This window comes from Thunnus maccoyii, chromosome 7 (genome assembly GCF_910596095.1).
Source record: "Thunnus maccoyii chromosome 7, fThuMac1.1, whole genome shotgun sequence".
In the NCBI taxonomy this organism is placed as follows: domain Eukaryota; kingdom Metazoa; phylum Chordata; class Actinopteri; order Scombriformes; family Scombridae; genus Thunnus; species Thunnus maccoyii.
Genome location: NC_056539.1, coordinates 25,055,486 through 25,083,393, shown reverse-complemented (window position 1 = coordinate 25,083,393; position 27,908 = coordinate 25,055,486). Strand labels below are relative to the sequence as shown.

Below are 27,908 nucleotides of genomic sequence, written 5' to 3'. Positions count from 1 at the left end.
ACACAACATCAACTGTTTGCTTTTCAGCAGTGAAATTAGTTTGGTTGTACTGTTTGGTTTGGTTTCCCACTGTAATATCCATTTTGAACAAGGCCACATAGACTGTCACTACTTTTTAATGCAGCTTTGCACACCTGCTCTTATTTATTTATGGAATTGTTTGTGTTTTAATGTAATTTTATGTCTTTATGTCTTTCATGGGTATGTGTATTTATGTTGTTTGTGAGCCCCTAACCTAAGACAAACTTCTGTCATTATGAGGTGATGATAGACAATAAAGTTTTTTGAATCTTGAATCTTGAGTACTGTTCACTTGCAAAAATGTCGTAAAAACCAACATGAAAAAGAGTTGCGATAAGATTGTGGATTGTGATCCTGCCTGAAAAAAATCATGATGGTATTGTTGCCATATTGCCCACTCCTACATTACCATGTTTGTAGCAGTTAAAGCCTTTCTTGGTCTGATATCATAGATATGGCCTTTAACCTGTGTATACCATGGAGTTTTGCAGGTTGTGTGATTCCTATGCTTTCATATTGAGATGATCTTATGATTTGATATTAAAGGAAAGTAGATAAATGACACCAAAAAGAAAAAAAGCCATTGTCAACACCCTTTTTCTGCCCTTTTCTCCTTTTTGTCTTGAGGTTTTCTCAGCAGTCTGACAAGGTGCTGTCTGCATTACAGCCCCCAGTTTCTCCTTTGTCTATCTTCTCCATCGTCTTCATCTTCTCCGCTCTCCATTCCTATCTCTCGTTGTAATTGTGTCTGTGGGTGGTGGGTATGTGAAACCGTGTTCTGTGCCTTTTGTCTTCTGCTAGTTTGCTCCCTTTGAAGATGAGTCAGGAAGTGACCTGGGCTAATGAGTTGAACTTTTGACTTTCTGCCTCCGTCTCTGTAAGATAAGGCCAGTTGGAAGATGAAAAGAAATGCAGTGTTTTCATTCTTGTAGAGAAAATGGCAAGGGGGAAAATGTGACGCAGCTTGCTAATTAGGAGGCAGGGAGGAGTGTCAGGGCTTGGAGTATGAGATGAAAAATGGGAAGACTGCTTCAGACACTTTCAATGCTCCAAACACATGTAAACACCTAAAGTCAACTACCTTTATCTCTACCCATACACACACATGCTTCAACACAGACTCATAAGCCGTTTTCTCATATGTACTCCGAACAATGTTTGGAGAATCCGTGTCCGTGCGAGACGTGTTCTCACCTACTGGAAGTACTCTGATTGGTTTAGGCGAAGGGTGGCACCTGGTTAGCGTGTACAGTGTTTTGTTTACAGCACATCGAAGATGGTGGATGAGGCTACTGACTTATCTGTAATGATGACAATTGATGACTGGACGTATCTGCAATATCAGCGAAACAGTTGAAAGCAATATGTTTGTATTCTTACGGTTTTGCACCAGCCGCATGATAGAAACGTCATCAACACGCCCACTCGCTCACTGTAAATTCTCTGGACAATGACCTGCTTTATTTACATATGGGCTCAATCAGACATTACATGGACTTTGTATTAGAAAACTGGCAGGCTAACAACCTTTTAATGTCTGGTCCAACTGATTCGGACATTTGTGTTCTCACATACAGCTTCTCCGGGTAATGTCTAGATAAGTTCAGGGTTACAGTGCATGTGTGAAAGGGACTATATAAAGCTACATGTGTGGAGCGGCTGCAGCTGTGTTTAGCTATCAGTGTCTCTGAGCTCAGTTATGTGTCTGCCAAACGAATGGCTTATTTGATCTGGACTGACTCACATGGAGGGAAGACATCCATTCTTCCATCCATCCGTGGATGGAAGAAAATCTGCTCTCAATCTTAGGATATTCATAACTCCAAAGAACATTTGACATTATTATTATTTCAATGCAGAGATGTACACAAAGATGCAGACATGCCTATACTGCACTACCTCACCTACAAGTGTGAGTTCGGTTGTTTTTCATTCAAGACTGCAACAGCTTCACATTACAGTGGATATTTCCTCCCCATTGGGATGTCAACGCCACAGCAGCTTAGCAGAAAATAGAGCTCATTTAGGTTAGATGTAGTAACTGAGCCCTTAGGTTTTTAACTTATTCAGCTCAGTGCACAAATAATATCCATAATGTCTCACGCTGGGTCCCAGACTCATAAAAACATATTGCTCTTGTTGCGTAGGGACCATCTTGAAATCATCTTGCAGCCCATTTTACATCTTGGCCTCTCGTTGAAGAAACTTGCCAGTTTTCCTTTGATTTTTCTCTCTAGCTGTCTTTGTCTGTGCAAGTTATCTTTGTGATGTCCCGGGTTTGATTTCAGTGCTAAGGTACAAAAAAACAATTGGTTGTTTGGGGAAAATAGGCAGAAAGGAATGTCTGGTCTGTGTGTGGATTACCTTGTTGGTTCAAACACTCAGCTCCCTGCTTAAACCATCAGTGAGTGCTTCACTTCTTTCTCTTTTACCAGTGGTTGTTCAGTTAGTCTGGAGGGGTGGTGCTGCCTTGTATCCCACATCCAGATATCCAGATCAGGAAAAATGTGAACTAATAACTATCTTCATTATTGATTTATCTTCTCGATTAATCATTTTGCATGTTATAAATTCCTGGGGCCCATTGTAATAGCTGATCAACAGTCCAAAATCCAAAGATATTCAGCTTACTATCATAGACGAAACAGAAAAACTACGTTTGAGAGGCTGCAACCAGCAAATGTTTTGCATTTTTCCTATAAAAATGACTAAAATGATTGTTCATCTATCAAAACAGTTGCCGATTAATTTTCTCAATTGACTAATTGGCAATTTATCATAATTGTTGCAGCTCTAAGGATGTCTATGACAAAGGAAGAGATGTGTTTCTACATTTCAGGTAGCAGGATCATTTTGGTTTGAATACCGAAGAACTGGGTAGTTCGCATGAACTGAAATACAAACATCCTAGTTGAACTACTACTGCTACCGACACGGATTCACACTTTATCAACAGAAGATATCACCTCCGAACACATTGTTTTACTACAACCCTGGTCAGGAGGAGTATTATGAAGTTGGGTTGGATGACACCACTTGACTTCTGACACAAGTTCAACCTGAATGGGGTGTTTTTTGTATTTCTAAGCGGTGTTGTGCAGAAATATCACAGCATTGTCTTCCCCCAAACAGCGAGAACCGCATCTAACAATTGAACTGTTTTTAATGGATATGGCTTTCCCTTTTGACTCGGTGTTTAATATCACCCCTAATGTGCAGTCTCAGTGCAGAAAACAATACTTCAGGGAAAGACTGTCTCCTGTCTAAAAGAAACCCCACTGTGTCAATCTGTGTTGATGTATGAGCCCATTCACATTGACATCAGTACTGGCTTTCTAGCTGAGAGGTCTAATGTTGAGCCAATTGTATAGCAAGCTGTTCTGTCTCATTACTTGAGCAATCATTTGTATTTTTACAACTTTATTGTTCACAAAAGCAGAATCTTGTGTTTGGCCCCTCTGGCAATTCATTAAAACATTAAAAAAACATATGCATGCACCACAACAATACTGGCTGTATGAATGCTCCAAGTAATAAAATACAATAAACAATTTTTTTTTTAAAAACCATCTAATGGAAAAAAAAAAAAGATTTTCCAGCAAAATCCCAGCTAAGTCTGTCTACAAAAAGCCGACATTCTTATTTTATCTAGTCTTATCCAGCCCTCTCCAATCTTTCCAAACTTCTATCTTCCAGACTTTTTTCTTTCCAGAAGGCCGGCTCGTTGCCAGGTCTGGCTGGCTGGTGCCAGGCCAGCGTTTTTCTGTCTGTCTAGCCCAGGCGTTGGCACCGCCAGTCAGCCGGGGTTTCTTCTAGCATCTCTTGGCGACTGTACAGGAGACAAACCTAGTCTACACATGCAGCCTTTTCTGTACATTTTATAGAACTTTCTTACTCATATGTGAATAAATATTACAGTGAAAAATACAGTGACGTGTGAAAACCTGTAGCCGTTTTCACACAAGGAGCCTCCTCTTAAGGATTTCTGTTTGTCAGTACTTGCTGTTTTTTCTTTTACACTTTTTTGTAAATGACATATCGGTGTTGGGCAGGTGTGGCAGTGCTCGGTATATCACAATAAAGCGTGCAATTTACAGGACGCAACATTTCCACACTCAATAGCACCAAATAAATCACTGCCATCGGAACTTTTATTTTGCAGAAGCATCACATATTATTGTGAATTTTAGTGTGGTTTTGTGGGAGTAAATTTCCTGGATCAGGTTTCTGCAGTATTGTCTCTGGCTCTTGTTCACACAGCTACAGAGAAAAATTCTGGGTTAAGCTGCATTTGTGAATGAGTCATTAAATGAATAATAATCACAAAAGCACACCGAGCATTAATCACTAACACTAAAACAATGGCAAAATAGGACATCGAGTACAATCGAAGGTTTTAGGAAATTTCAGCATAAAGGTGAAACAAAATATGGATGCAGAACTCCGATGCTGTTATATTCTTAACAGCCTTTAAAGTGAAGCATTCAGCAGCCCCCTGCTCTGTTTTCAAGGCTGCCAGTCAGAGGGGTGCTGTAGATGAACAGGCCAGATCTCTTACCTTTTCCGGAAACGTTAATCCGCAAGTGTTACCTGGTATATGTGTGAAGGGGCTGTTAGACTGATACTGAGCTCTGTGGGAATGCAGGAGAAAGTGTGTGCATGTGCGTGTGCGTGTGTCTGTACCCATACAGGTAGGAGTGTGTTGGTTTACATTCCTTTATGAGCGTGTCGGATGTCTTCTAAGGATAGGTTCGCGTGTTTTCAAGTTTATCTCGAAACAATGCAGACGTACCCACATATACAGTGAGAGATATTTTTGGTTCATACTGGCTGAGAAGAGATTCATTCCTAAGGTGACATGGGTTATTTCAATGCCCGTGTCCAAAATCTACAGTCTCTGTTCTATGTAAAAATAAGCTTGAAAGTTCAGCTCAAGTTGATATGAAGCCTCAACAGTCAGATACAGTTAGACTGATCAAGTGTATATCTTCCAAAGTAGTCTTTTTAGTATAAAATTCCTTAAAATCAACCTGCATACAATGTGGATATGCTAAAAAACAGATTTGGGCTGGCAGTCTGAACAAGACCGTACTCCTCTATGATAATAAACTAAATATCTTTGGGTTGTGGACTGTTAGTTGCGACAAAACAATACATTTTTGGTTTCATCTTGGGCTTTGGGAAAAGTTTTCACCATTTCCTGACATTTTAAAGACCAAATGGGTTAATCAAGAAGATAATTGTCAGATTAATCGATAATGAAAATAATCATGAGTTGCATCCCTAGTGTACACATTGGCATGTGTATTAACAAAGAAAAAAATGTAAACCTGGCCTTTAATATCTCTGGTTGTTTTAGGCCATGTCAGGTGATGTTATGAATTAAGGGACTGCCTTATAGTAATATTCATTTACAGCATCCGTTACAGCATTTTTGCATCATTGTGATGAAGTTCCTTGTTTAATGAGGCATTTAATTCACAAAATCATTCTGATTGTATCAATAAATGGTTTCTCACTTGACCATATAATGTATATCGATATGCAGTCATATCACCTGCTCCTAGCATATGACTATGTGGATATTATTTGATGTTTAATGAGGTCCCAAACCAGACATTTTGATTGACCGTAAAAGCAGGAAAGCCGAACGGAAGATTCTTTTTTTTTTTTTTTTCGAGAGGAGCTGTCATACGTCTCCTGCATACATCACCCCAACAGAAAGTCTGCTCTCCCTCTTCTCACATTCACAACAGCAAAGCCACTCGTCATTTACATACCAGAAACTTGTGAATGTCCTTGGGGAACTCTCTCTCTCTCTCTCTCTCTCTCTCTCTCTCGCTCTCTCTCTTTTGAAAGCACCCACACTTGAGCTTCTGCACACAGCAGTGATCGACTCATGAATCTGAATAGGAGAGGTTTCCGATGTTTAGACAGCATAAGAAAAAAAAAAAAAAAAAACCTGATGCATATTCAGCCGACATCCCCCATAGGCCCTGCCTGCTGTCTAAGAGCTCGGCTGACACGTTTGTGAAATACAGTCGCTGTGTGTGTCTCCGTGGTGTAGTGTGGCGTTGACTGTGCATTCTTACGTCTGTGTTAATGAGTGTAAACTATATATTTTGAAATGCATGAGTCTGCACAGGAATCTTTTAGCTCTAGATTTAAATCCATCGGATTACATTACACATTTCAGCTTTTTTTTTTTTGGTACACATTTCATTCGAAAGCTCTTCAGTATTGAGAACGCTTATAGGCTTTACTGTAAGGGCCACTCTAGGCAGCTGTGTTTAATGAAGTAGAGAGAATGACACTGAATTCATACTGAGTCGTTCCTGACTGCTCTTTTTTCCTCTTGAAAAAAAGATTTGTGTGGTTGCAGCCAGCGTGTCTACAGTTTAGTCACGTTTTCTGCAAGTTTGAGTTTGATTCATTGAAGTTGCTCGGCTGCGGTGGGTTACCGATGGTCTGATAGCGTTTTTATTCATACTCTTGTTGTTGATTGGGTTTCTAGCAAAAGCCAAAACCAACAGGTGCACATTTCTGATCTCTCTTTTGTTTGCGTTTCTATTTTCCTCCTCGTCCTCCTACTTCCCTCTCTTTCATCTCTCTAGACCCCCCCCCCCTCTCCCCCTTCCCCTCCCCAAACACCATTTCTCTCTACCTTCCTCTAACAGATATCCTATCTGTTTCAGAAGTTTTGACTGAGGTCAATTATGAAAAGGCTCCTTTCCTTCCTTTTTTCATTTACTTTCCCTCTGTCTCCTTTTTGTCCTCCATTATTTTCCTATGTGTCTCTCGGGCAGTTTTCTTTCTTCTCAGACACCTTTCTGATACAACTTATGAGAGTTGCACAGCTGCATCTGCACAATATCACAGAGGAAAAAGAAGATTTGTGTATGTGCGTGTATTTTATGTGTGTACTTTGGCGTTGTGGTTTCCTGCTGCGTGTGAAGGTCACAACTCATGAACTATCCTCCTTTTTAATTTGCTTGTGTGTGTGTGTGTGTGTGTGAGAATGTGTGTGTGTGTGCAGTTGCTGCACACCGGCTATGTTGACAAGTCAGATGTAAAATTGGAATAAAAAGTTATTCAGGGTGTCATGACATACAAACTATGTTATTTGCCTTTGGATGCATTTTGTATAAATTCATCATCTTTATATGTGAATCTTTATGGCTGTGCATAAATGTACTTGTTATATGTATTTCTGTAATTTAGCCAAGTATGGGCTGATGTTTTCCTTCCTCACCACAGCTCCCAGGTTGCCTCCCTCGGCACGTCGAGTAGCCAACACAAATCCTGGGTCCAGTTAATCATCTCATGTCATAAAGATTAATGCTATGCTGCACCGTGCTGTGTGATGCTATGGCACACATTACTTTACACAGTAATGACACTTTATATTATTAATAATAACAAGCGAATTTTGAGAATTCTTCTGCTGTGTTGCCATTTATGCGTAATGGTAATTTCCTCTTGCCATGATTGTATGTGGGGGGAATGTGTGTTGTGCATTTGTGTTGACGGGGCAGTGGTTCTCAGTTGGGCCAAGCGAAAGCTTTAGCTCAAAGCTCAAAACACACAGCTTTTTGAGTCATTGGAAGAACTCACTGTGAACTATTTTCTATCACAGAAATAGCCCCAATGAAAACTGTCGACATCCTGTTTAACTGGAACATTGTTTCTAGTTTTCGGTGCTTTGACCACTGCAGACAAAATATAGCCCTAATTCACCTTCACTGTATGGCGGCGGTGGCAAAAGTCTCATATCTCCTCTAAGAAAGTAAACTGCAAACATTTGCTGTTACTTAGCAACCTGCAAAATCAGCTGTTTTAATCACTTAACTCTAGATAATGCTGTTAGCTAGCTAAACAGAGAAGTCATGCATTCAGAAATGACACTCAGAGCCTGATGGACTTTATTGTTGTTTTCTAATGGTGCAACAGGAAGGGAACAACAGTTTTCTGTGCTTATAGAAGACCGAAGCAAAGACGGTTCTGCTTTGTTTTCATCTGTTTGGACCAAAAGAAAAGCTACAGTGACAAAGGGTATTTTTCCTCTCAGAATTTCCAATAATGATATTTGATCCGATTGAAGCTCTTTGGACTGTATACTGTATTTTTTTTTTGAAGGGCACGCAGCCTGTACAAATGTGTCCTTTTTTTTTTTTTGGACTCTTTGACTTTGACACTGTGGGGATTATTATATAACAGATATTGCCATGATTTGGTCCAGTTATGCTGTTATGCTTGACTTTAAATGAGGGACATTCCACTATAGTTTGTTTTGACTCTTCAAGCAATCTTGAAGATTGAAAAACAAACTTTAGAGAATGACTGAATCGTAGGGGCGTCGGGTTGGTCAGGTGTAGTCAGTACATCAGCCTTTTCATGGAGACTATAAGACCACTTTCACACATAAGCCGTATTTAACATATAATAATGTGTTCAACCTTAACTTGACCTATTTTATTAGGCTACTGCTACAGGTTGATTTCCAGGCTTGTTTCATACACATGAGAAATAACAAAAAACAGCAATCACTTTTAGCAGCATAGGGGTATTTGTCCCTGATTTGGTCACCTTGTGAAAAGCTACTACAATAAAGTTTTTTTGGGTTTTTTTTTTTTTGCATGTATGCTGTGCCAGCAAGGGTCAGCAGGACAAGGATGTGCTAGGTTTGTCTTGGCAAAAGGCAAACCAGTATCATGTGTAGCTAAACCCTCTCTGCAGAGCGACCCATGCTTCTATTAATCAGTGCGTGTAACTGCCCTAAGAGTACATGAAGTAGAACAAAGCGCCTTGTCTATAGAGAGACCTTATAACAGTGGCCAGACATGATCTCACATCGTGCTGAGAAACCTGAGAGGGAGACCACCCCGGGAACATTTTTTTTTTTTTTCTCCTCTCTGTCCTCAGTCTTTTCTCGTCTTTATCTCTTCCCCATCTCTCCCCTCTGTTCCTCTGTTATTCAGATTTTTCCTGCTTCTCCCTCACACTCGCCTGTCTTAGACATGCACACACATAATATTTATTGCAACCACCTCAGTGCCTCTAAAATCCCTCACTCTCCATAGTCTGATTATTATTATGAGCTCCCATTTTTAAGGATTCCTTCAAACAAACCGCTTCCATTTAGTTTTTTTTTTTTAATGAAATCGACTGCTCCGTGTTAGTAAAACAACATTTATCTGGCACGGATCCAAGAACACGGTTTCTTGTTTTCTTCTTAATGCTGCGGCGGCATAGGAAGTTGTCTGCAGTGTGGCTCTTGTATACTTGTAAACTGCCAGTAAAAGCCTTACAGATGAGACCAAAGCATAGGAATGTGAAGATAATCCAGGATAGTTTGTGCAGACAGTACAGGCGCCCCATCTGAACATCCTTTCACTTGGCGGAGAGATAGTAGGGCTCTTTTTTGGCAGGAAGCGTATATATCAAAGTTTCAAATTTATTGGAGCTGGGTGACGAGCCCTTATGCGCTGTGTCTCTGCATTTTCTTTAACCCCGACTTTGCAGTTCATCAGTTATGTCAGTTCTTTCACACATTCTTTCTCATCTTTTTGACATCTCTAAATTCAACTAAAAGCCTCAGTATGAAGTTTTGGCCTTGGCAGTGTGTACCACTAGGGTGTGACTGGGATTCATGGTGCCAGAGCTGCCGGCAGGCTGGCATTGAGCCCTGAGGTGGCTGAAACAGTCCTAGAGGTTAAGTGTATGTGAGACTCTCGCTGGGTTTCTACTGCCGCGCTGCCTGTTTGCTTCAGTCACGTCGTTCGTCATTTCACTCTAAGCCGTCGCTTCTGGAAGAGGCAAGTCCGAAGAGATTATTATTATTATTTTGTGGTAAACTCCAGCTGTAAAATAGTAACAGGGATAAAATGGAGAGTCCTCCCCTGCATATTTTTAAGTAAGCATTTTTCCTTCTCCCAATTCTGTCACAATTCTTACTGGAGTAAGAAGCAGCAAAAAAGGATAGTATTGCGCTTCAAAGTTCTACCCTTGGCAAAGAAGTGTATCCATTCTTTGAAGGTATCTACCGTAAACAGGCCCAGAATTCACTATAGACACATATGCACCAGCTGTTCTTTTTTATTTTATTTTTTTATAAATCCCCTCATCCTGATTCCCTGCACTAGCAGTATTGAGAAGAAGGTGGTCAAAACAAATTAGCGCACTACTTAATTTGGATCCCGAATAATTGTCTCCCAGTTATTGACCTGATTTACACATCATCAATGGCTTCTCCTCTACAGTTTCTATTCATTTACGACGAAGCAGCGTTAAACATTGAGTTGGCTGTTGGAATTGATGATTGCACACTAATGATTGAAAGGAAGAAATAATGAAAACAAAAACAAAACAACATTTATTGAGCGGTTGCACTGGAAAAATAAATTCTGTAAAAAAAGGGACCCGTGCCATAACATCATTTCAATCATGGTGGCTTATTTGGCCAAGGCACGTACCATGTACTTCTGATGTCTGTGTTTAGTCCTCCATTTTCATCTTGCATCATTAAAATAAAGTAATTAAAAGCTAAAACGTGAGCAAATAATGTGATTTTTACATCTAGGTTCACAGCCATGGCTTCAAATTCACATGAAGTCTGCCTTTGGATGGCTGAAAAGTGCTTGATGTTTAACTACAATCATCCATTGGCCAGTCTCAGTCGTATTATGTGAACACACACACACACACACACACAAAAACCATCATTTATGGGCCGTTTTTATATGCAGAAACATTCAAAGCCACTATGAAAACACAGAATTTTCTCATTATCTTGCATTCCTGTGTTGAACTAATTTGACCACTGTGTGAGGTTTTGTTTTTGTCCTCTTTCACTCCTAGATTTTATCAGCTTAATGGAGGTGCTCAGGTATGCAGCTTTGATCTGTCTTTGGAACGTTTTCACATTGGCTCGGTTTTAACAGCAAGTTACAACTCCCATCATGCACTGCGGGCCTGGCGCTACTGCCACTATATACTACATGTGTTGCTGCTTGCAGACTAAAAGCTTGTCCAAAAAGCCAAGAAAATCTGTCTGATTTTCCATTAGAGGCTTGTGCTTTAAAGTCAAATTTATAGTAGGTTTCCTGGTCCTAAAGAACATGAAATTTTGCAACAGTTATAATCACTTTCATTTTAAAAATTGAGAATGTCACCTTCAAAAATAGTCTTTCATTCAGTTTTAGCATTTGTAATTAGTCAAGTATGATTGGTGCGGTGTTACTTTGGCCTGTGGATGTTTTTAATGATTTATCGGTTTTGCATCAAAGGGCCTTGTTTGGGGGAAAACCAAGGTAATGACTTGCACCCTACGCCTCTTACCACATGCACTAAACATATGCTCTCACAGACACGCACACCCCATGGTTTGCACTAAGAGGAGGAGCCTGGTTCATCAGCCAGAAGTCTGATCTTTGAACCGGGAAAGCACTAGCTTCTTATTGTGCGTTATGTTTATGACTATTTAGAACTCTTTGCCTTTGTTGTCTCTCTGTCTGTGTACCGTCCATCACTCTCTGTTCTCCCCTCCATTTCAGTCGTTTGAAGCTGAGTAATCATAATTACTATGTCATTGTTTCTTGCACCCAGAGAGGGAGAGGCGAAAACCTAATTTACTCTCTCTAAGCTGCTAGATTACTGTGTCTCTCATTTGAGTCACAATGCTTTATTTTAGGACTGTAGCTCAGCCACAATTCAGATGGTTCATTACCATCCTTTGTCCTGCAAGAGGGCTAAATGAGGTAATTGTAGAAGTATGTTTGAGTTCACAGAGACAAAGTAAAATGTCTACAGTCATGTTTACAATTGATCTGCCTTAGTTTTATCTTAATTTAAACACCAATGTGTGTCTACAGATGTCTGCAAAACAGAATTTCAAACTTATAATTGCACGTGGATAGAAAAAATGAAGTAATAATGAAAGTAAAAGTATGAAAAAATATCTTTTTTACTGGAGAAAAGCTGTTTCGTTGCATCAATACAAAAAAAACTGAAATGTACTGTATATAGGACCCATGCCATTATTCATAATTTCAGTCATGGTGGATCATTTGTAGCTCTGATGTCCTTGGTTCAATCCCCTCCCCATATTCTCTAAGATTTTAACATCTCTCTTTATTAATAGCCACCAAACAAAGGCTTAAATGCCAATGGAGATTCAGAATTTACATCTTTTTTTCACAGCCATGGCTTCAAATAAACAAGAGGCCAGGCTTTGTGAAGAAGTACCTATTACACCACGGTTCTTCTATCTTTCTCTTCTCTTTCCTCCTCTCAGCAGACCCCGCCCCACTTTTCCACAGTTCTCTTGTCCCCCCTCTTCCTCCCCCTTCACCCCTTCACCCCTCCAACCCCCATTCCCTCCTTTTTTTTTTTTTCTCTCACATGTGGAAAGCATTATATCCTGTCTGGTGGAGAGGGAGAGCAAACATCCCAGGCCGACACTGAGAGCCTCTCGGGTAGGTGTAGGGGGTGGTGGGGAGGCTGTTGGGATCTGTATGGTGGTGACTCTCTCTCTTAGCCCTGACGCTGTTTGGACAAAAGGGGGTCTTGTTATTGCAGAACCACAGCACCTGATAGCTTGACAGGCTTCACCCTCCCACCCTGTTGGATTGGACGAGACCCTGGTTGAATGAGGGAGAGGGAGATAAACAAAGTCCAGTTAGAGTTCACTAAGTAGAGGGACTGGGCCCTTTGCATACTTGTACATTACGGGGAAATAATATATATAGCATGTGTAGATGTCAGTTTAAAACTCCCACTCAATGGAACTGATACCAGTTGGTTACAAGTAGTAATGCTATGAGTGGTTTCTTTGCTGGGATTTTGATTGGCAATGGATTGGTCCCAGTATCTTTTCTTTAAACCTTTATTGGAACCAAGGATGTAGATTTGTGTGTTTTTGCACATTTAAATACATTTGCATTTTCCACGTGTACTGCTAAAGATACTGGTCAATATATTGTTATTTTTAGTCAAGTGAAATAAATACTGTTGAGGGGTAAATGTATAAGTTACTGCTCTTTAAATGACATTCCTCATCCATAGGCCGTCAAACCATTTTTGGGGCTTACTGGTCATGCGAAATGGAATTACAGGGTCTGGTGGAAAATGTTTGAATACCATTGTTGTGTGTTGCCGTTTTATACGTTGCTTCACATTGAAAAGCCATTATATGTGGTCAGAGTGACACATTTGTCCAAGCCCTTAGGATATTGGACAAGTTCCAAGTCTGAATTTTGTCCCAAAGCTGGATACCCTGACAACAGGCTGAAACCACCACCACACCCTCAGTGATTGCTATGTGCTCAGTTATACCCTTGTAACTTTGTCAAGGTTTTCAGGCAATTCACAGGTCTGGCATCATTTTCTTCCAAAGTGCCCATTGATCACACCAATATAAAATGTGGTCTATTGAAAAGCTTTCACAAATCAACAGGATTTTGTAATACTACATGAGATTCTGTAATTGCTTGCAGGAGATCCAATCGTTTTATTAGAATTACTTTCTAAGTGTTGCTATCACTCAAGTCTAGTGAAGCAGTAACAGTTTCAGAGTGATGTATGAAAGTGTCATGACCAACATAATGATGAATGATCAACATAAGCTTAAACATGTGATCATTCAATATTCCCGTAAAAAATCGAGTACGGCTTGGGATTTAGATTTTGCCTTAAAAAGAACATAAAACTGTTTTATCCATTACCGTTACAGTTACAAGTCAAATCACTATGACAACCAAGTCGTATTTTATAGCTATAGCCAAAAACTTATTTCTGCATGTGGCAGCAATCCTTCCTATTTTTGTCACTTTTTAAAGTGCACATGAACGTCCCAAGGCGCACACATACTCATGGAGAGTGCTGAAAAATGGAGCACAGTAAATCAGATTTTTTTTTTTTTCAGTTTGCAGCAGGCTGCACACAAACATGCACTCCCCACACTAACACAGCGTGTGTGGGCCACAACTTTGGAGCCGTTGCCTCAGGTTGTCCGTTGGTTAGATTCAAGCAAATTTAATTGACCCCCAGCAACCATCTAAATGCAGCAGCAAGCAGTTGGCAGACACTGACGGCCAGTCATTTAATTAGCCAACCTGCTTCACTGGGTTGAAATGGAGACACACTTAATTAGCAAGGGTTTAGTTTCTCTATGGCCATTATAGTGACATTTAGAATTTAGAGATTCAGATTTGACATGCCTATTCCTGCTCAACCGCTACTCCTTTTTTTCCCTACCTTTTTATGATGCCATGGTCACAACCTTGATGAGTTTAGATCCTTTTCACAGCAGCTAAAGCACTGAATTGGATATCTGTTCATAATTTGCCCGCAATTCCTTTTGCAGTAAGCAATCAAACTTGAGATTTAAAGAATTTATGGGGAAGACTTCATATTTATTCCATTACGTGTTCCCTGAAAGTTGGAGTTCACAATGAAGATACAGTACGTCCACAATGTTTTTCTAACAAGAGACACGCCAATAACGTTACCCAAGTTCCCTGTGTGATTTCTGGATTATGAATGAAGGCACATTTGAAAATGCTGTGTTGGTTCTGTTATGGTACCGCAAAGCTGCTTTATAGCCAGTGACTGAGAAATACGAGCAGTCAAAGGGTACAGAAAAATCCCAAACCAAAATCTTTGCAAGGCCTACTGGTAAAAAGCCAGGGGCTCAAGGTCTTTCTTCTATTGGCTGGTTTTTGGGGCTCAGCTAATGTTAATGTTGGTTAAGTTAAACATTTTTCAACCTAGATATTCAGTAATAGGTTCAGTTTTGAGAAGAGTATACCTTTATTTATTGATTTTTTTTTTCTGGCTACTTGGGATCAGTGCAACCAGCTGTAAACCCAACTTTGAGATATTATCATCTCCTATTACACGGCTTTGTTGAATACTCAATTCTGATTGGTCAATTACGCCATTCTATGGTCTGGTATTTCTGAATAGCAGAACACTGCTAAGGACGCAGTTGTGTTCATAGACTCTGGAGGACCACATCCAATCAAAGAAGTCCAGTAAAAATCACATCGGGGTCCTGCATCACCTTGTCAGGGTTCATTTCACAATAACGACCCGCTTGCTGTACATTATCCCTTACATAAAATTGGTATGATGAACATCTTAGGTAACTGTTGCCTATTTACACATTCAGCAGACACGGAGCGACATTAGCATTCATTTGCCTACATGACGAGCGTAAGTCCAATATTTACTTTCCTTTTAGCTCTGTTTTGGTCTCCTTCAACTCGTGAAGGAAATATCTGACTGACTCTTCAGCTGCTAAATGCTCCACTATGTTCACCAACTTGTCACTAACTTTGTATCTCTGCCATTTGCTGCCTGGCAGGTAGTGTATGGTGGGTCTATCCAAGCTTTTTCAGTGGAAACAGCTGCCTGCTGTATCTGGAAATGATAAAAGTGCCAGACCAGTAAGGTTGAAGGCTGTAAAACCAGAACAGTGAGCTGAGAGATGATAAATACTCCTCAGAGCTGAAGGGAACTGCAGATTTGGTGATAATTCTCTTTTGGTTTGTCACTATGAGCAACATTTTTCCTGTTACACACGGTCATTTGACCCATTGTTCATATAAAGATTTTGGATCTTCTCACTAGTACATAACAGCTGAATGGTGCAATCGCGCAGGCCCTCAAAACCATGATCTATCTCCTCTTCAAAACAGGAAGCTTACAATATAGTCACAGCTTTGTTTCACTAATCAAAAGATTATGTGCTTTAGTTTTAAACTTGCACAGCTTCTTTCTAGCTTGACTGTAGCTAAGAGAAATAAAGTCAGTAGAAGTGTTGTGTTTACACCCAGTGAAAACCTGTAATCAGGTTTTTTATCTCAGCTGAGGTTATGCTGTTATAATTGATGGGAAACAATGTGTATAAACAGTAAACTTATCCTTTCAGTCTTTTCTGGGGTTTCTAGCTTGTTGCACCAGGTTTATCCCTACAGAAAAATAAATACATCTTCTGTTGTTCTGGCCTATGTGTTATGGAGCTGTAAGCTGCAGGTGCAATTATTTCAGACTCTTTTTTTTTTTGTTGTATTGCGAAAAAGCAGAAACTGTGCTCCCGCTCCCCGTCTCTTTTCCTCTCCTAGGTGCCTGTTTTCTGACTCTGCTTTGTAGTGTTCCGAAAAAAAATTGAGATGGGAGGGTGATGTTGGGGATAGAGACATGGCAAAGGGTATAGGAAAAAGGAAAAGAAAAAAAAACCACACACAACAGACACGCACATCAGTGGCGCAGCTCTGATGCCGCATCCCTGGGTCCAGCCGTTTGTAGTGCAATGAGCGAAGAGTTGGCTGGGGGCAGGGAGGGAAGGAGGGAGAGAAGAAAAGCCGGGAGGGGGGGGGGGGGGGGATGAAGTACTGAAGCAAGGAGGGAGGCTGAGCTGTATTCCAGCAGCATGGAGGAAGCAGCAGTTACTGTCCCTTGGGCTTTAAGCTTTTATCTGTCAGTTGTATGGAAAACAATCTCTCAGGCCCTACAGCTCCAAAACATCTATACTGCAGCCAAATGTGGATGGCAAATGTGTGTGTGTGTGTGTGTGTGTTCACATAACAGAATTTTCCTACAATGAGAAGCCTGTAGTGACTGATAAGCAGTCAATGAGCGACACACATTTATTAGGCCTGTGCGTGTTTTCCTATGCACAGGGCACATTTGATTCACATTCTGCACATTGTCACACTTCGTCTCGCTCACACACATATTTTGAGATGTGCCCCACCCAAGTGATGCTCCCATTTTGCCCTCCGGTGTGTTCACGGATAAACCGTTGGACCACTGATCAACAAGCCCCAAAGACAGGATTAATAGGTGTGTGTGTGTGTGTGTGTGTGTGTGAGAGAGAGAGTGCTCTCCAGTCCAATTCCAAATTAATGTGCATCACAGCTCTACTCCAGCCTTTGAAGATGGGTGAATTAGTTATAGGTGTATTTCCTATTCAGCCCTACAACTGCAGTTGGCCTCGTCTTCCTTCCTTCCTCCCTTCCTTCCTTCCTTCCTCCCTCACTCTCGCCTCCACTTCTCCACAGGCTGCTCCCTCTTTCCTTCACATTATCTCTTATATATCTCTGTTTTGCTCACTATCACCTCTCATTCCTCCTTTTTGTTTCACCTCAAAACATACATCGGTGATTCTCAAAATCTCGGTCTCTGGACTGGTATCGTCAGTCATCTGTCTGGATTTTTATCCAGTGCCACGCAAAAAGAACAAAAGAGTCACTTTAAAGGAGAAGAGCCTCTTGGGGTAGTTTATTGCATCCCCAAGAGAGCCTGACAGAAGAGCTGAAGAGGCAGGCCCAATTAATAAGATGCCATATATATACGACTGGTTCCCATGGATTAACCGCATGTGTGTATTAACTCCATAAGAAACAACAACCCTGTCAAAATACTACAGGAATAAAACAACACAAATTCTGGTATTTATCTTTTTATCTTGCAGTTTGCAGCTTCCACCGAGGTTTTAGCCATTCCTGTGAACCACTCATCTGTGGTCGGGATTAACCCCAAGGTGGATGGATTTAAAAACTGGCCTAATGAGACAAAGGCTGGTGCTCTGTGATCAATGGGACAGGAGTTTGAATGCATTTCTCGTGAGCTTAGTGTTGAGAAAGCTGCCTTTTTGGATCCAGTCTCTCTCTCTCTCTCTTGTGTTTTGTGCAAACTAACTTTAGAGTGCATCTTAAATTGCTCCATTTGACTTGGCATTAGAAACAAAACACATTTTGAATGCATCCCTCAAAGAACAATGCTGACTTGTTTGAATCTGTGGTTCATTTATCATCCAAAAGGATCGCTGCTGTATGTGCACTCGACACGCTAATACTACACAACAGTTTTCTCCGCAGCTTGATAAATGAGGCCAAGAGTTCATAATGTTGCTGATTAAGACGGAGTGTCTATAGCTCGGGAAAATATGGTTGTTTCTCATTACGCTTGTGGGTTGGACAGATGGAGAATATACACATGTATGTTCGTTATACAGTATATAGTCAGATTTCTACCAGAATATTCAATAATGTCATCTGAAAAGTTCCAGTTTGACTCCCCATTCGTGTGCTGCACATGAACCGGACAATTTAAATAATTTTGTCACCTCGACATTTCCATTTTTTCATATTTCCCTGCCCTACCCAGAGGAGGTAAACAGTAAGGTGTATAGGGAAGTCTTAAGTACGCAGCTGACACTGTAGTCGTCTGTGCGTGCTTCTGTATCGGTGTGTATGTGTCTGTGTACACGTCAGTGTTTGATTATGGGTCAGGGGAGGCCACAGGCCCATGGTGGCCCAGGCAACCTCAGGGCTCTCAGGTTTCAGAGGCAAGCATTCCTCCCCGGCTGCTTCATGGCTGTGAAAACCGCAAAGCAGCTCCAACAACAAACACTCGAGGCACTGGGGGAAAGACAGCTAACCTGTGGCTAATCAACAACAGGAGTTTTCTCTCTCTTTAGGATTTGTTCCCAAATTTTTCAGGATTACTGGCTTAATGGAAAAAAGCATTTCTCCCACCAATTTTCTCTCTCTTTTTGTTTTGTTGTGTTTTGAGAACACATGATTCCCACTAAGTAGTAGCAGCTCTGTTTGTGTGTGCTTGTTCGTGTTTATTTGACAGTTCCACGTCCTGGACCTTCTTTTTTTCCCCCACTAAGAAGGGTGTGGAACAACAGTAGCCTGTCTGGGCTTGGTTTTACACTTTGTAAATAACTCAGTAGAGAAATATGCAGCTGCGTGTGTAATAGTAACATAATGAAACTGTTTGTATAGCACTTTTTCTGTTAGTCATGTCTCTGTAAAATGAAAGCAATAAGCACAAAAACAATCAGCTGTAATAAATCTACTGATTCCATTTAAGACAGTTCAGATTGTATCTGAACATTTCTGTTGAAGGCTGACAATTAGCAATTGGTTTTTTGTTTATGCCAGCTTCATAGACCACATCAGACATAATCAGATTTTCAGATAATGAAACTACTGGAGGGTAAGCTGACCGGACCAGAAGAGGGCATTGGGAAGGGGATTTCGGTGTGTGGTTTCATAAATTTATGTTTCCTTGCAAGAGCTGGAAAACATGTTTCCAAGCATCCCTGAATGAGTGAGGTTCTGTCGGTGTTTAGGGAAACTATGTCGATAGGACTGTTAAACCGTCGGACTGTGTAAAACAGTCGCTTTATTTTGTTACGCTTTGCAAAGATCCACTGAAAGGTGGGAAGGTGTAGCTTTGGCTGGGAAATAAAGGTCTAAAGTGAATGTGCTCCAGGTTAGTTGGACGTCGTGCATTCTGGGTAATTGGTGCCTTCTGGAATGTGTCTAACAAAAGGTGTGGACAGGCGGCAGGAAATGGTTGCAGTGTGGAACGAGGCAATTTAAGGCTTTGTGTGCAGTGGAGCAGCTTACAGTGGAACACCTGCCTACCTGCTGCCTCTACACAAACAAATATTAGTTTTCCTCTGTTTGCAGCTACCGCACATCGCTGGCATGTGTGTTGGGAAGTGTGTGCGTGTAAAGTAACACAAGAAAGAGAAAGAGAATGTTTGTTGATGGAGATCAGGAGACGATCTCTATAAGTGTGTGTGTGTGTGTGTGTGTCAAAAGGTCTATATTTAAACAGCCCTTGAAATGTTTTTCTGCGGCTCTCGGAGCACGTGTTAAGGCTGAGGTCACACCAGGACTCATTTTCTCCATGCCTTAATGCGCCGCTCTGCTTCCTATTCAGTTAACAATATAAATCAAAGTCTATTAGAATGTTTTAGCCTGGAAGGTGAACGGGGAAATTTAACATCACCTTGTGATTCACGCTCATGAAAATCCCCATTTGTGTTATGACTATCCACCAGGTTTAGACAGGTGATTCATATTCCTCGCCAACCTAGAAACCTTTTTTTTTAAATGACAGGGCTGTACAGTCTGGGTCTATTGGTTGGTTGTTTTTGGCAGGTAATCAGGTTTATCTTTCTCTATGGATTTGTAATATAAAAATGCTCCAGATGCACCTGTCGGAGCAGAGACAAGTCTTCACTTTGCATCTAAAATCAAGACGCTAATTTGGAGCATTTTCCAGCTAACTCCATGCAGTCGGTTTGGATGTTGTTAATTACACAATATGATGTCAGGCATTGTCAAAACAACACCACCCACAACACTGGGAAGCTGGAAATAGCAATCAGTCATTTAGTTTATATCCAGTCTGCTCTGTTATGATGATTATATATTTCTAGCTTAACAGAACTGTCTCACCGCATTTCGACTCGGAGGAGAAACACAGTTGTAACTAATGACATTAATGATGCCTTCGTCCCATTTAGATGTGCCAGCAAGTCAGTTACAAGTATAGCGAGGCCCTGTCACTGAGACACCTGAATGGAATGTAGCTGAACAAATCAAAATATGTTATTAGAAATGGCTATTAACTTTTTATAACTTTTTGCTGCTAGTGTATTTTGCATTAAGTTGTCCAGTTTTATTCAACAGGAAAGATTATATTTTCCCTGCAGTACGATATTGGAAGTTCTCTGAATCTAAAAGTTAACCCCTAACATTGAGCACATGAAGTTTTTGAGCCCTTGTTTGTGCTGAAGTCAGACTGTTTTGTATGGCTCTTGCATGTCTTGTTCTTTCTTTGTTAGCCAAAGAAATTCTTTGACCGGACGACACTTTTTTTTACTTTTTTTTTGGCATTTTGCCTTTATTAGAAAGTGACGACGTAGATACAGACAGAAAACCAAGGATGTTGCGCTTATATGATGTCCACTTTCATACTAAAACTGATAATGTCTGTCTCAAGCCAATAATGTACCCTTCATTTAAGTTGAACAAAGAAGCGATGGACAGTTAACTGTTATGTCTGTATATATATATAAGACAGTTTCACAACGAGCTATCAAGGGAAAATATAAATGCAGATTGTGCAAACAAGGGCGGCACCATCATTTCCTCAACTCATCAAAATAGCTGGTGTCTGTGCCAGATTGAACTACCCTGGCAGGAACTGATCAAGTGGGATGGGCAAAGTTACAGTTTGAAGAAGTCTGTTGCTAATTATATTTGTATATATTTTGGCTTTGTAGCAACCAGGGCAGGGTGTCATTTAAAATTTCTCACCATGGGTGCTGAAAGTATTTTGTGGTACTGTGGTGGAATCTGTAAAAAATGACACTCTTTTGAACCCTTTATTTGGTGAGAGTAAATATAAAATCGTTTTTTCCATGAAACAAAATAAACCATACTTCCCAGAAACAAAAGTGTTAATGGCTCTAAACACAAAAACCCATAGTAGGAACCCTAAATTAAAAGCTCAGTAAAATACAGTGTAAAACTGACAAAAATGTTCATGTAAATCATCAATCAAAAGACTGAGAATCTCACCAAGCGTTAGGTGCCATCTTTTGGTATTTTTTTCCATTCTGATTGCAGTGGACACAATTTGGTCTACACTCAAAGTTTAATACTCAGCCCTGATGGCTGCTTCATTATAGCTGGTAGGCTTAATAAGCATGAATGGCTCGGTGCCACGAATGGTCTTGGTTTGACTCCATTCTTTACAAACGTGAGGTAGAGCCGTCATGGCGCTGTACATGACAAGGTGTGAGCGGTTGAACTATTCAAGAAGTTATCATAACGCATTAGTTTGCACATCCCTGACCATCTTTTCGCAAATTTGAAAGACTTTTCCAGACGTTGATGTAATTCCTACGTGTTAATAATCTCTGCTCGACAACACCTGACACCAAAATCTGTCTCTATAGAGGAAGTCTGCCAATACTCCTCCTCAGGTGATGCTTTTTAGTTATTGGATCCGAATATTCGACATTCCTCCTGATCTAACCTCTCTGTCTCTCTGCTTCGTTCCCTCTCTGTCTCTCCGCAGAGGATTTTCAACTCGTTTGTGTACACCGAGAAGACATCAAACGGAGAGACAGAAGTGCAGCAGGTGAGTAACAAAGGCTTCTCCTTTCCTCTGTGTGTGTGTGTGTGTGTGTGTGTGTGTGTGTGTGTGTGTGTGTGTGTGTGTGTGTGTGTGTGTGTGTGTGTGTGTGTGTGTGTGTGAGAGCGTGTGTACGTGCCTGTTTGTGCATGCATATGGCATGGATGGTGTCTGTTTGTGGTCTTGTGTAGAGTTCAATTCAGCAGCAATGAATACACACACACACACACATGTACACACACTAGCCATCAGAGGAAGAGAGAGGGGGGGGGGGGGGGGGGGTTTATTAAAATTCTATGGCTGCTGTCTCATTGGCTTTGAAGTTCTCTGTCTGTTTTTCTACTCGTCTGTGCTCTCTCTCTCTCTCTCTCTCTCTCTTTCTCCCTCTGCTCACAATATGAGCGCAGAGCTGCAGTCAGACAGAATAAGATGGCTTGAAGGATAGAATGGCATCTCCTTGGAAATGAACAGAGCAGCAGGGCCGCTTTGTTTAGAATGACCCTGAATCCACCAGCGAAAGTTTATGAGTGCCAGTTGGTCCGAGATTGGAAAAGACTACGCACAGAATTTCTGGTGTCCAGTGTATCCAAACATAATTGTGTGTAGGCATGGTGTGTGTGTGTGTGTGTGTGTGTGTTAGGACTCATGCATCAGGGATCTTGGAAGAGTGACAGTAAACACCAGACTGGTAAACAGCCACCAGCAAGAACAGACAGGTTGATTTTTGTTTGCATTTCTCCTGTGACCGTGTTTGTGTGTGTGTGTGTGTGTGCGTGCACCAGTGTATCCATCTGTGTCAGTGCGTGTATAGTATCTCTCACCTCGCAGGTATTGACTATTCCAGAAGCAGCTCGGATTGGCCTTGCAGCGTTGCTTTTTCTTCTCTTCAACAGGCTTTTTTTTTTAACTAACTTGAACAAAAATGGTATACACACAACTCTAAATGTTGTAGATGCAGACATCTCATTCATTTGAATGGGGGGCAGTGTGGTTATGCAGCAGGGGTGCCCCCACAGGTGGCCCAGCAAAAAGTTCACCCAGACTCAACTTTTGCTGCAACACAACCCAACGTCATCCAGCGAGGCACTGCATTGGCCAATCACGTGCATGCAAGCGCACATTCCTGGTGGATTATTTTGTAACGCGAACATCGTATTTGACCGTTCGCAATCGTCACGACGAAAGATAAAACCGTTGCCGCTGTGAAAACTTTCCACAGTTGTAAAATCCTGTCTGTTCCAAACTGCTGCACAGTGTTTTCGATTCTGCACTTAAATGCGTGAATCTGTAGCTCGAGCTCCACTTCCTGGATCGTATTTCCTTGTCTCACCTGTACCTTAAACAACACGCCCCCACCACCACCGCCGCAGCCTCTTGTACTGCTTTAACGCAGGGCTGTTTTCAGTCTGAACTCAAGGATAAGGCTGGCAATTCTCCATATTTTTTTTGTTACTGTCAACAAATCCCTTTGGAGCCGTTTCTAAACAAACCAGCATGCCCAGAACTCTTTGTGATGAAGGAACATGTCACCTAGTGCAACAGTGTGGCTCACTGATGTGTTTTTAATAGTTGTTGGACAACAGCAGAGGTCTACGGCACAGAGGAATGAAATATATCAGGCTTTGGATACACCTAGAATACTTGTAAGTAGGATCAAATTGTTGGTTTGGCTCTGCACATGAGATTTGTTGACAACAAGAAAAATATAGAAAATTGCTAGAGTGCCCATACATTCAATCCATAATGTTCCCGAGGCAGGCGGGCAGCTAATTCAGATGACAGCCCTGAGATAGTTGGCTCGCTTGTTCGTTCTGGGCAGAGGGGCTGCGTCCCTGAGCCAAAGCAAGACTCAATTAGAAGTGGATCTGCGGAAGGAGAGAGGGCAAAGAGTTAGAGAGACGAGCCTCTGGCATCTCAGATGAGTTTCTCTTCTGGAAATTCATTATTCAGACACACAGACATCTGTCCCTCTCTAATGACACAGGCCCTCCCTCTCTCTGTCTCTGACTTTGAGTCTGTTCCTGTCTGTCGTTGAGTGTATTCTACTTGTTTTTGCTGGTCGACATATGCAAAAGTGGATATCATGAATTAAAACTGCTGGCTGCTACTTATGTTTAATGTTTTTAATGCACAACACTATGCATTAGCAGTTGCTTCCATTATGTTAACAAAGCAGAAGTGCCCTACATGTGGAACATTATAGGTTTCAATAAAATGTATCCGGCTTTACATAGCTACTACAATCAATGAACAGATCCATCAACAGATCAAGTTTCTACTATCAAGTTATTATTATTTAAACCTATATAATATAATGTGAACTTTACTTTTAGGTCATTGGCCTTGAGAAATGATACATGATCTGTTCTTTTTAGTGCTCAACGTATCATACTGCACTTCATATATACATATAATTTCAATCATATTAACATTCTTAACAAGGATTGTTGGTACCTGGTATTGTGACTTGGTTTAACATGTTATCAAAGTTCCCCAAATCACAGAAGAGGGAATATCAAAGCTTTAATGCTTTGTTTTTAAAAAGTTCCATCCATTATCTATACCCGCTTATCCTTCGCCAGCTGCAGGGATCTCAGCTCACATGAGGCATGATGGGAGAAATGATCCGGCGCGAGCTTTCTGGCTCGTGAACACCTGGTCGTCTTTAAGATAAACATAATAAAGTGCAGGAGAAAAGTACAAATCAGTCTCTTAGTGTACCATAAAACTTAGAAGAAAGGACTATCCATAACTATTTGTGAGATATAATATAACTCATTGGATACTGAAGTGTAACACACACGTACATGCTCACTTAAGCAGTATATGCACACTTCAACAGCTATTCACTTCTATAAAGTTTAAACAAATGTTTGAACAATACTTAAAACACACAGCAAGTTAATATAAACTTGGTGTTACAGTGTTACAGCCGTACTGCAGTTCACCACTCTCTGGCTTTGTGTATTAGAGTTGTGGCTGTCAGTCACAGGCCAAGCAGATACACACCTTTCACAAGGTGACATTTAAGAAATGGAAGGAAAAGGACAACTCAGAATGGTTCTATTATAGTCAAAAATTATCAGGTCTACAATTCTGGCATGTTTTGTTCAACAGTTTTTTCAGTTCATTACATTTGCTCCTAAAGTGAGGATGTCAATTATAGATAATAACACCACTGATACTTTGAGCACGGCAGTGCAGTTATTATGTGATTTCTGATCTCGCCATATAAATCTAAATACATTTCAGTTTTTCTTGTTAATGTATTGATATAAAACAATCCACAGCCTCAGTTTGATATCAAATAAACAATCTGTGGTGTTTACCTGTAATAATTCATGTCATTGTGTGCCATATTTTTAGTAGCTTCCAAAAAATATTTTAATGTCTGGAAATACAACTTTTTCCAAACTGCTGAATTCCTCTAATATTGGTATTATTACAATGTTTCTAAGTGGTGCTTTCCATGACACTTCTATGATTTCATTACACACACACAAACCTATTGACCATCACTGGAAGCAACATATGAGTAAGTTTATATTAAGTGTAAAATCACGTAAGTCTCAGTACACTTTACAAGAAGGTAGTACACAAAATCACGTAAGTCTCAGTACACTTTACAAGAAGGTAGTACACAAAATCACGTAAGTCTCAGTACACTTTACAAGAAGGTAGTACACAAAATCACGTAAGTCTCAGTACACTTTACAAGAGGGTAGTACACAAAATCACGTAAGTCTCAGTACACTTTACAAGAAGGTAGTACACATTACAGATACATAGATGTAACACATGAACAGTACAATAAAATAACACTAAAAATCCAAGCCGGAACAGAAACCAATACCAAGGAAAGTAAAAAGTTATTTAACTGTAGGCGAGTGAAATGAGATAGTTTTCTAGTCTTGATTTAAAGGTCTCAGTGGTATTTGCCTCTCTAATTGAGTGTCCAGTCCAGTTCTCAGCCTGCTGGAAGCTTACAAATTGAATAAAGTAATCAGTGTATCCAGGGGAAAGCACTGCATGTACAGTCAAATTTCTACTGTGCCTGTCAACTGCATACTCCGAGTTTCTCAGTCCTGCAGAACTCAGCATGTGTCCCTCTCTTATACGCATCCTTATATTAACCTCAACCCTACACTCTAAAGTAAGAGTTGGTCTCACCATAAACACTGCTGCCAGTGAATGTGGTTGAAGGCTGGCTGGCAAACCTCAAAACTTCAACATGAGACTTCACCCGGGTGCACCCGTTGTACCCACTCCAATCTGTGGCTGAACCAACCCCACTGGGCGCTGCACATACTCTATAAGCTGATTGGATAAGTCAGGGTGAGGAGAGAGGATGCCTGTGTTTTGGAGAGAATGTGGTTCGTCTGTAGAGCGCAGGTTGGAATCGGGTGGCTTTAGCTGCACTGTGGCAGACTGTATAACCTTTGCTTTAACTTGGACATGCAGAAGTTTCTGGTTTCTCTTAAGTCACTCTGTTAAAAGTCAAGTCTTACTTTCCCCCCCTCTGTCTCTTGCCCTCCCCCCCCTAGCTATGGAAACACTCCTCAGCTGAACACTGGCCCATTTTCCCCTTTTTTAATACGAAATCCACTGCAGCTAATTGCCATGCTGCCATGCATGGACAGTACTGTGTGTGGGGGCGTTTGTGTGTTTAACTTTATGTTCTTGTATGAGAGCGCATATGTTGAGTGTGTGTGTGTGTGTGTGTGTGTGTGTGTGTGTGTGTGTGTGTGTGTGTGTGTGTGTGTGTGTGTGTGTGTGTGTGTTCTTTGTGGTAGAGTAGGAGTAATTGTGGGTTGTGCCTCAGGCCCCTGTTAAACCCCTAATAGGAATAGCGGCCGGCTGATTAGGTGTACAAGCGGTCAGTGGGTCGCGGTACATTTCCCTGTTCCTGGTTTGAATCATAGCCCTTTTGCAGGCACCGGTAATTATGGGATGTGAACAAAGGGTGTCCAGTTACTGTGGAAATAAGCCTTTTTATATATTGAACACAGCTGAGTAGATAACCAACAATGGCTTTGGAGAGCATTCAGAACAATTCAGTTTTTCTACACTTTTTGTGTTATTGTCACTGCACATGTTTTTTTTTTTTTTGTATTCAGACCCTTTAATGCAACTCTAGTTTCAGCTCAGGCACATGCTTTTCCCTCTAATCATTCTTTAGGTATCTCTAAAACTTGATTGTGCTACAAGGTTAAGTGTGTTTTTTTCAAATGTCATAAAGTTTTTTTGGTTTACACCCGAAAAACTTATGCACCCTTTGCTGGACAGAGGCCACTGTGGTCGTAAGTCACAATTAAGGAATAATAGTACATTCAAGGTACCTGCCAAACAAATAAAACAACATCGTTTAAAGTAAAGTGTAACTAACTAACTTTTATGTTATGTGCAGAATTTTCTTAAATAACAAAAATCCTTAACTTTGCAACTTGCCAGTATGAAGCCACAACACAGCTCCCTCACAATGTGTCAGGCTGCGGTATGCTTGAAAGAAACTAGTTCACATGAAGTGTCGTCCCAGCACGTCTCCAGGCGGTATGGCCACATAAGGGGCCATTCAGATGTTGTGTCTAAAACACGTGGAAAGCGCCAGCTGCTGTTGCGCCTGCCGTCCTTTTTGGTTTTTAACAGCGGTTGGCAACCGGCGTTGGCTGACCTTTCAACCAGATGTTGTGACGTCCTCGGACGGAACGGATGAAGCGAGTCCTTTGGAGCTGATTGGTTCATTCTTGTCACATGACCTGCTGCATTTGAAAAAGTTGAGACTTTTCCATCTCTGTGCACTTTGGACGTGCCTGGAAAAAAACAGGCGTGTTGCGACGAATGCGCGCCATGATGGCATAGTTTCAGTTTTGAGCATCTCCATTGAAAATGTATATGTGTGCACAAAAAACGCAATGGCTCCTACGGCAGGTAAA

The 27,908-nt window shown here is 40.9% G+C and overlaps 1 protein-coding gene across 1 annotated transcript in view; it reads left to right on the top strand.

Moving 5' to 3' along the window:
- The window catches only part of cachd1 (cache domain containing 1), a 92,834-nt gene that overhangs the window by 13,139 nt on the left and 51,787 nt on the right, over positions 1 to 27,908 (top strand). Inside the window, exon 2 of the mRNA XM_042417329.1 lies at positions 21,919 to 21,981. Coding sequence (XP_042273263.1) covers positions 21,919 to 21,981 — 63 coding nt within the window. The remainder of the gene's footprint in view (positions 1 to 21,918; positions 21,982 to 27,908) is intronic.